Consider the following 10239-nt stretch of genomic DNA (forward strand, 5'->3'; position numbering starts at 1 on the left):
TTAAGACACGGGTGTAGCACATTATACAAAATAGCCAGCTAAGATGGTTCGGCCATCTAGTACGGATGCCTCCTGAACGGCTCCCTAAGGACTGCTTGGTGCACGTCCCACATGAGAGGAGACAACCCTGGCAGGCCAAAGACCAGGTGGGGGATTATATCTCCACTCTGGTATGGGAACAACTCCAGGAGAAACTGGCTAATGTTGCTCAGGAAAGGGAGGTCTGGAGCTCTCTGCTGAAACTGTTGCCCCTGTGACCCGACCCCGGATAAGCGGTTGAAGAAGGGTGGATACTATATGGATAGATATTAGGCTATACTGTATTACTATACTAATCATTACATTTGTCTCATAACAGTTAGGCTACTGTTCAATACATCATGACTGCACAACATGATGAATGTGCAATAGGCTACATTACGTTTTGAGTAATGGTGCAAACACTAGTGACACAACACTTTAAGAGTTAAGACGGACATGAAATAGCCTATTGCCAGGATTGGAATATTATGGACTACAGACTATTCTAGCTAATTATTGTAGGCCTACAGTTAACGGACTGCAGTCCATTGTCCCTGCTCAATAGATCAAATCTAAAATAGTAGGGTCCGGGAAGTGTAATTGTCTCCACCAGGCCGAAGGCATGGGGGCATGGGGAGAGAGTATGTTTTGCAATCCGTCCGTGTGTGTGTGTGTGTCCTTCCTTCCGTCCGTCCGTTATCAGCTAATCTCCGGTACCGTTGGCCCGATCCATGCCAAACTGTGCACACACACTCCATGGATGCCAACGATGAACCTCTGCCCCAAATATTCCTCAACGGCCTGTTATAGCACCACCATGAGGCCGATTTAGGCAAAACACATTTCTGTAGTACATATTTTATCCATACATCACACAATTCGGTATACACTATCTACATAGTCATGTGATCAACACGGATTTGCACCATTTCCCATCTTCCATCCTGATTGGCTAATATTGCCTTCCAAAGCTCACATGAATGGTCCATTTCGAACAAAATGCCACAAATCACAAAAACAGTGTGCAATTTCCGTGAAATTATACACGCACATTTCCACTAGGCCGAGGACGACATGCCACTCATTATTTTCCAAATCAGCCTCATGGTGGCGCTATAACAGGCCAATTCCTGTTTTTAGCTATAACTGCATCAATCTGTATACAATTTATGTATGCGCACTCCCTAGAGGCCATGGAAAAACATTTTCCCTGCATCCCTCCACATCTGCCGGTTATAGCGCCACCATGAGGCCGATTTCTGCTAAACACATTGCTTATGTTAGTCGCACAGATTTCATCCAAATCTCACGCAAATCGGTACACACGATCTCTGTAGTCATGATTGGCTAACATTGCCTTCCAAAGTTTTCAGGAGTGGCCTGTTTCGTTCAAAATGCTGCACATGTCCTGCTCATCCAGAATTCTATCCTCAGAGATGCTATGAGTGATCTGGCTCTGCATTTCTTCAACAAAATGAAGAAAATTGTTGCAAAAAACAAACAAACAAAAAAACATGTTTATATTACTCCTAAACATTTTGCCAAACATCACACACAGTCCTATCCTCCTGGTGGAGACCTGTGCCCAGAAGAGCACTTTTTCTAGTTTTATTTCTGCCTCTTGGCCAGTTCCCACTTGTAAAAGAGATGCAGTCTTAATGTGTTTTTACTGGTTAAATAAAAATCAATACAAATCTTTCTAAAATCAAGAAAGAAACGCCCCCCACATCATACCTAAGGAGCATCCAATGTATGGTGGCTCTGCGCCTGCGCGCCACTCCGCTCCGTCAGTGACACTGCAACTATTTTCATCTGCACATACAATACAGTACAGTAGCCTACAAGTATATGTGTAGCGGCCTCATTGATGTTCAACCCCATAGCGAAACACTGAAGACCTTCCGCCCATGTTTCCATGTCCTAGTTTAGTTTGTTTATCCTCTAGAATTGGTGCCTGATTGAAGAGGAGGATGCTGCAAGCGCTGACGTGACAGATGCACGGACGGACTCGAGCATTACAAGGTGCCAAGGTGTGTGTGCGTGTGTGTGTGTGTGTGTGTGTGTGTGTGTGTGTGTGTGTGTGTGTGTGTGTGTGTTCACGTTAATGTGACGTCAATTCTTAACAATTGAATATCTAGCACCAACTATACCGAGAATAGGAACGACTTGGACGCATAATGTTGCACACAGGTTTCTTTCTTGGGTATGCTATTGGATGGTGGCATATGTCTTGCGTCTACCGATACAACGGGGGCTTTGGGCAAGTTTATTATTCCTAACAAACTGTTGTTAATGTTGCTAGTGCTACATGATATATCACTGGGTTTTGACGTTGGCCTGTTTACTCTCCCGTTATGCTGCTGTTTGTGTCCTTGCTGATGCTGAACTGTGTTGTGTTGGCCTTTGGGCGGGTGCTGTCCACCAATGTGGTGCTGAAACGCAGTAGTGTTACAGTGAGCAAAACTGCGAGTGCGAACACATGTACTCATTGTTATGACTTTAGTGTCCACTGTTGCCACGTCTCAAATAATGCACACCATCTAAATCGATTTGAAATTATCTTTGTGTATCCAGTACGACATTGTGACTTCTGTGAAATATTATATGCATTTTTTTGTCTGTTTAATGTTGTCATAGTACTACCTTGGCTTTCTTATCTAGCCTACTGCTTCTAGTATTACTCTATTAACTAGTCTATAGCCTCATATTGGTGGCTACAGCCTATGTATCTTGGTAATAAAATATTTTACATCATCACTGTCAAGACGTTGGGATGTAAATGCTGCGAAGTGAAGTGAAGTGGTATTTTTTTTAGCAAATTAACAGAACTTACAGTACATTATATGCATAAAGCATTGGAGATTGATATTAATTTGGAAGAATTGGATTGATTCATGATTGATGCAATTGATGTTTGAAGTAAAATAAATAGTATTTAGTAAAATAACAACAACATGCTTCACTTGTTTTTTTCCCAATGAATTGGTGGCACAGCAGGCCAAATGGTTGCATGACAATCCATGTCACATAAAATATTACAGACGTGGTGGCTGAATGCCGGCATTACATTAAACTATGTTACACTTCACCATTTATGACATTCATATCCTTCTTCATTACAGAGTGGATCATAATAATACTCTTATGTTCATATATCATATTCTGTATTTCAGGGTAAAGAGTGGCCATTTTGACAGGCATAATGTGGGAGAAAGTGCCTCTTCTCTTCTGTTTGGTCCTCAGCAATCTGGGAGGTGAGATCATATTCTATTCCCAGTAATTACAAAAGACCATTACATTTTAACTACCTAAACACTAATTAGTTGACTGGAGTCCTCACCAAATCTCTGCCAACAATAGACGATCTACAAGCTCACAATATTATTGTGAGCTATGAATCTGGGAACATATTGGTCGCAAATATCACTTTCTATTCTTTCAGCATCAAAACACTGATTGCACATTCATTGTTAAATTCACATTGATTGTTTGTTCATTATTCATTGTCTCTTCTCTGGGCCACAGCTGCAAAGGCATCTCAGTGCTGGCAAGGGGCAACCTACCCTGAGACAGTGGTCTCCCCAGCTGTGAGGAGCAGCAGCATCTTACGGGTGCCCAACGTGTCGTCCCTGCCGCAGTGTGTGGCAGCCTGCTGTGATCTGCCAGGCTGCGACCTAGCCTGGCTGTTTGAGCACCGCTGCTATATTCTCCGCTGCCAGCAGAGGGAGAACTGCCGGCCCAGAGAGAGACCTGGAGCAGATTCCTACCTGGCCTTCCTGCGACGTGGCCCTCCTCAGACCCTTGTGCTGCAGTCACTGGTCCGAGGGGAACCCTATGCTGGCCGATGGAGGTCCCAGACCCAGTCTTCTGAGGCCCCAGGGGACCTGGAGGCCCTGAAGGACCTGAAGGACCTCGCCCTGTTTGATGCGGCTCGGCAGGACTTCGCTGACCCTGGCATGATGGATCTGGAGTATCCAGAGGGAGGTCTGGAGGAGAAGCTCGGGGGTGGCACAGGTGGTGCAGAAACGGAGCTGTTTCCTGACTGGCCAGACTTGGAAAGAGAGATGGGGTTCAACCAATCAGAAAGTGAGGATGCTCCAGAGGGGGAACCAACAGAGATGAGTGTTGCCCAGAATAGTGCCTCCTCTGGGGCGAATATCAGCCTGGCATCCCAGCACAGCGACACAGAACCTACTTCAGGCCCTACTCCTACAGAGAAAACTGTAAGTGTCTGGAGGGTTTCAGAATTAATTAGCAGAGTGGTTAAGAGGGAAGAGATATAGATCTTGTCTATACAACATTATAAACATATAATGCTTCATAATCTGTATAAACTCATAACTATGTATTTGTTTTATAACAATGATAAAGCATATATACAGTATATACTTTGACCTTATTACTTAGAAAGTCAAGTATCAGAATTGCATTTCACATATTCTGCATGGGATCAGTAATTTAGCAATAGACCCATCTGCCAAGCATCTGAGGATAACATCAAATAGAATTGGTTTAGGCATAGCTTTATTTAGATGATATAGTAGAGAGACATTCAACGAAGGGCAGAGAGATCCTGGGACGTTATGAGTGGCCACATTTAACTAGTTATCTACTACCACCACAGTTCCAGATTTTAATGGCAAGATATGATTAACAATGCCCAGTATGAGCTTGTGTGTGCATGCCAACTTGCTGACGCCTGACGGGACAATTCCCTTTCTTTGTGATGCAATCCTGTCTTTCTCTCTCTCTCCCCACATTCAGCATATACATAGACACTGTACATACACACAATCTAACAAACAGGCCTGCCCTTCAGAGCAGGACAGTGATTGCATTAGATTCTAACGGAATCAATGCAACTCTGTCTTGACCCCAGCTTCATTCTTGATCAGAGCTAGGGGAATGATAAAAGGGCTAAAGATTTCACCTTGTAAGTGCTTTTATTTTCACAGGAAAGCAACATCCAGAGTGTGTCCCTCTCCATCTCTGATTCCACATCAGTCATATCCCCAGTAGAAGAACATGCTCCCATGACCTCCCAGAAACGTCCTACTGATGCCACTCCTCATCTGTCTAACAACACAGCCATGCCTACAGAACCAGGTAAGCATTCTATAATGGTGAATTGAGAGTGTTTATGTGCTAAAACTCACTTTAAGGAGCAGTGCCTGTGCCTCTCAGACAGGGACCACATCATCATCAAAAATGGGAAAGCATTTTGCATTAAATGTTTTTAAGAAATTCTGCTACAGTCAAGTTCACAGTTGTATACAGGCACGTTTTAATGTCTAGCAGTTCACCTAAGTTGCTTTTCGTTTCTTATTCCTTGTCCACTTTTAGCTCAGCCCCTGATGGTGTCCCTTGGGGACCCTATAGAGCTGACTTTACCTATGGATACGGTCAAAATAGAAGCCTCAATCCACCCAGATCCCCAGACAGGTACAGTGTATAACAGTGCCCTTTTAAAATTAATTCTTAGGAGATATTTGTATTTACTTGGAGTGCTGAATGGGCATAGCATGAATTATCTAAATGAATTGTGTTAATGAGTTGTTGACCCCACCCATCATATACTCTGACTAGCTTAAACAAACCACAATAATCCATATGTTTATACAATTAAATATAACTAAATTGTAATTCACCTTAATGTTCCCAGAATCAACATACAGCTATGAATGGCATTTGGTGTATTCTATTGATGGCCACAGGGAGGCAATAGAGGGCGAGCATAACAAATCAATCCGACTTAACAGAGTGAGTCTCCCTGTGTCCTTGCACTTCACTGACCTGAGTCTACAATCTATGGTGTGAAACAATGTATGTGTATAACTTTCTAAAACTATAATGATATGATATCACATATCAAGTCTCTACAGAGAATGAAGTGGGGGGAATTGTAAAGGGGAAATTAGAGACTTCATAATCTAGAAAATTAAGGTCTATTTTTTTTTTTTTTGATTAAAAGAACACAAATAAAGCATGTAGCCACAAAGTTAGGATTAATCTGTATATTCTACACCAGGTATGAACATGACCGTAGACGTGTTTTACAGGTATACAATTTTATTGGACTTCTTTATCCAGTCACAATATTTATATCCTTCCGTGCCGTTTGTTTCCAGCTGTCTGCAGGTCAATACCTGTTGACGGTGGCTGTGTCTGGACATGGTGCATATGGAGAAGGCTCAGTCAACATCACAGTGAATGAAGGTATTGGGAATGCAATCGGCTAGAAGCTTATACCAAGCTAGAAGTAACTAATTCATGTACAAACTATCAGCCTTCAATCATGTTAAAATATGTTTGACCTACAGTATGACCTATTCATTTAATCTCTCTTCCTCTCCTTGTGTTGATGCTGATAAATAACACACTAGAGGAAATAACTAAAGAGAAAGACCTTTCTTCTCCTCTATTTTCTTCTCTTTTCGTCCATCCTTCTCTATTCTACAGTAGCATTGAAATTGAGCAACCCACCCAAGGCTGTGGTTTTCCCTCTAACCCAGGTCCTGTCTCTCCCGTTCACTGAAGCCGTCATAAATGCCAGTCGTACGTATCTGTTTAGACTGTTTATTTACAATAGAATAGTCACAGTGAGCACATAAATGAAGCATTCATGCCTTCATTGAGGATATTGAATATTTACTATTGTCTCTGGTGTTGATCCACATATACCAATGTCTGGCTGGTTGTTATTATGCAAAAATCTGGTCAGGCTCTATAGGAACTTAAGCTTACTCAAATTGTGCCATTTGCGAGGTTAGCGTTTAAGAGCAATGGCTGGAAGTCTAAATTGTGAGTGTTTTTTATATCTGTCACATACAGAAAGTAAGGCTGGTGAGGTGACAGTCAGCTGTTACTGGGACCAGATGAGTGGGCCACCAATAGATCTAGGAGAGTCCTCAAATAAATGGATTCTTAACCTCTCCAACCTGGACATTGGAAACTACACATTCAGGTACCTTTAATTTGTTTCATAACACCTCATCACCTCTAGAACAATGGCTTATGTAGCATTCTTACAAGCTGAAGGATTCAATTGCAAAATGCCATGTTGGGTATTTTAGTGAAAGGGGTTCTTTGACATTCATTATTGACCATTTACAAAATAGACAAAATGCAAATCCTTCCATGAAGAGATGTTATGTTGTCTCTCGCTGAAATTCACTTTCATTGTAGTGCCATATATTAGTGGCGGGATAACAACAACTTGCATGGAAACACTGGTGTGTCATAAAGGGACAGTTATGTTCATTGTAATGATTGACCTTCCATGTACTGTAGGTTTATGAGTCAGACATTGGGTACCATCATTTAATATTAAAAATACTTGCTTGTCCAACAGGGTCATTTCAGGACAGTCTCTTAGTTACAGTGTAATTAAATCACTGTTTCCTATTAATCAGCAACATTCTAACCAGAAACCACTGGTTTGGTTTTCTTTTTGAAATTATGCTGTGTTATGCTGTGTCTTTAGATAGTCTGCAGAGTAACTCTTCTCTTCTCTTCTCTTCTCTTCTCTTCTCTTCTCTTCTCTTCTCTTCTCTTCTCTTCTCTTCTCTTCTCTTCTCTTCTCTTCTCTTCTCTTCTCTTCTCTTCTCTTCTCTTCTCTTCTCTTCTCTTCTCTTCTCTTCTCTCCTCTCCTCTCCTCTCCTCTCCTCTCCTCTCCTCGTCTCGTCTCGTCTCGTCTCGTCTCGTCTCGTCTCGTCTCTCCCATGTTGTACCTTCCAGGTTTACAGTGACTGATGCCACCGGGTTATCAGATTTCACCACAGCAACACTCAGAGTCATACCACCAAAGGCCAGTGACGTCCATATTGAACCCCAAGGCTCCGCCTTATCCAGGACCACAACCCCTGCTGTCACCTCTCCTGTCAGACAAGGTGAACTTACAACAACGCCCTCAGCCCCAGTCTCCCCCTCTGCCACAGCTACTAACACTGGAGACTCAGGTAAATGTACAAGTAAATACATTCATATACTTATATACAGTACAATGTACATATAGGCTCATATCTGCTCTCCTCTCTCTTTTCCTATACGTCCTATAGGAAACAGAGCTGCCCCCTCAATGGATCTTGAGGGTTCAAACCGTGGTCCGGTGGCTGTGGTGGGTGCTGACATGAAGCTGATTCTCCCAGTGAGCAGTGTAGAGCTGGATGGAAGCAGCAGCACTGATGACCATGCTATTGTCAGCTACCACTGGGACACTACCAGGTACTCTAACACTGCTTCTCAAACGTTTTCATGTCAAGGAACCCCAGGGCCCAGATTGATGTACTTCATGCATGGGCAATTGGCGGCCCAGGGGCCACATGCGGCCCCCACCTTCGCTTAATGTGGCCCTGCAGGATAATTACTAGTATTAAAATGTCCAATGTATTTGTATTTAGTTCATAAAGTTAACATAACTATAACTAAATGCATTTGAAATTAAATAAAAATGTAAATTTTCAGGATTCCAATTAAAAAATAGCAACAAATTATTCGGGATTTCAATTCAAATCTAACAAAATAGCTGATCTACAAGCGACGCACTGCAACGCGTTTTGAGGTTGCAGATCGGCAATTTTTTGCTACGACAGTAATATGCAACGTGGCCCTCTGGAGTGAATGTGGAAATATAGTGGCCCTCTCCATTGTCAAAGTTGCCCACCCCTACTTTATCTGAAAAGATGTTGTGCAGATGTTGTGCAGATGTTGTGAGACTCCCTTAAGAGAAGATTTGTGTTACATTTTTCAGAATATTCAGAAATGTTCCAAATGTAACCCCTTAAGCACTATATACTTTATTACCAACAATATCAATCTACAAGCTCACAACGCATCGCAATGCAAAAAGATACAAAGCTACACAGCATATTTGTAGGTTTGTATCTGAAGTTGAAAAAAACAGCTCAACTTATTTGTAGCTTTATAGCTGTGCTTTTGTAGCAGCTACAAACGTTGGATGTATCATGTCGCTGGCGTCCATTGAAAAAAAATGGTAGCCTGTATCTTTGTATCTGCCAGTGTGAACGCCTTACGTCTTAGTGTGAACGTCTTATTAGTCCGGCAGTCGAGGTGGACAGGTGGGAAATTTGGTATATAGTCTTTTTTATTGGCCTAAAATATTGTCTATATACATATATTCATGAATCCACTTGCTGACCGGCTGTCGGTATTGGGCAATTCTTTTTATAGGGGTTTCTTGTGGCCCTACCATTAACATCCTATGGCAGGCAAAAATGTCAAACTTTCCTTTTTCTTTAAATAGCATGTAACATGTCAAACTAGGGGTTTTTCATGATTCTGAATCCATTCCAAGCATTAGTTTTGCACACAATACACTCCTTGGGCTAAAAACAGCCAGAGCCACTTGCCCAAAATGTGCTGACCTCATCACATTTGTGATGACCTCCGTTTTTAGCCCAAGGAGTGGGCAAAACGAATGCTTGGAATGGATTCAGCAACATAAAAAACCCCTAGTTTGACATACTTAAAGCATAAGGAAAGTTTGACATTTTTGACAATTTTGCCTGCCATAGGATGTTAATGGTAAACAAAATTGCCCAATACTAACAGCCGGTCAGCAAGTGGATTCATGAACGTATGTACTGTATATAGACAATGTTTTAGGCCAATAAAAAAGACTATATACCAAATTTCCCACTTGAAACAAAAGAAGCCTGTCGGCTGCCGGACTATATACTGTAGCTGTTGCATTAAATTGATTGTTGACACACTCTGATTTTCCAGTGGTCCCCCAGGGATAAAGATGGAGGGTGGAAATGCAGCAGTAGCCACAGTAATGGGCCTGAGGGTGGGGCGCTACACATTCAGGCTGACTGTCAGTGACCATGAGGGGGTAACAGACAGCGCTTCACTGACTGTCAGAGTCCAAGAGGGTAAAAAAATATTTAATTTCAAACAAGAATTATTTTTGTTCTACCACTGACCTATCAAAGTACAGTACACAACTACCTGTCTTCTGTCCTCTTCAACAAGCTTCCTCCTCTTCTCCAGCCAGAAACCTGCCACCTGTAGCTCATGCTAGTGGTAGCCATACCCTCACCCTGCCCAACAACTCTCTGGTGCTCAGGGGATCGGTGACAGATGGAGACCAGACCGAGGTCCAATATCTCTGGGTCAGGGACAACCAGAGCCCGGCCGCTGGGGTGAGTCTAGCCCCGGAGGTTCATTTTAGACGCAAATAGTGAGTTCAATTAGATC

General features: G+C 42.4%; 1 protein-coding gene across 1 annotated transcript in view; it reads left to right on the forward strand.

Moving 5' to 3' along the window:
- Positions 1–2375: 2375 nt before the first annotated feature.
- Positions 2376–10239, forward strand: part of kiaa0319 (KIAA0319) — a gene marked incomplete at its 5' end in the record, with an annotated part of 13374 nt that continues 5510 nt past the window's right edge. Inside the window, 10 exons of the mRNA XM_079503719.1 lie at positions 2376–2502; positions 3547–4244; positions 4977–5127; positions 5365–5463; positions 6160–6237; positions 6853–6985; positions 7759–7979; positions 8079–8244; positions 9766–9914; positions 10033–10184. Coding sequence (XP_079359845.1) covers positions 2376–2502; positions 3547–4244; positions 4977–5127; positions 5365–5463; positions 6160–6237; positions 6853–6985; positions 7759–7979; positions 8079–8244; positions 9766–9914; positions 10033–10184 — 1974 coding nt within the window. The remainder of the gene's footprint in view (positions 2503–3546; positions 4245–4976; positions 5128–5364; positions 5464–6159; positions 6238–6852; positions 6986–7758; positions 7980–8078; positions 8245–9765; positions 9915–10032; positions 10185–10239) is intronic.

The sequence above is a fragment of the Electrona antarctica genome (genome assembly GCF_951216825.1).
Source record: "Electrona antarctica genome assembly, chromosome: 6".
In the NCBI taxonomy this organism is placed as follows: domain Eukaryota; kingdom Metazoa; phylum Chordata; class Actinopteri; order Myctophiformes; family Myctophidae; genus Electrona; species Electrona antarctica.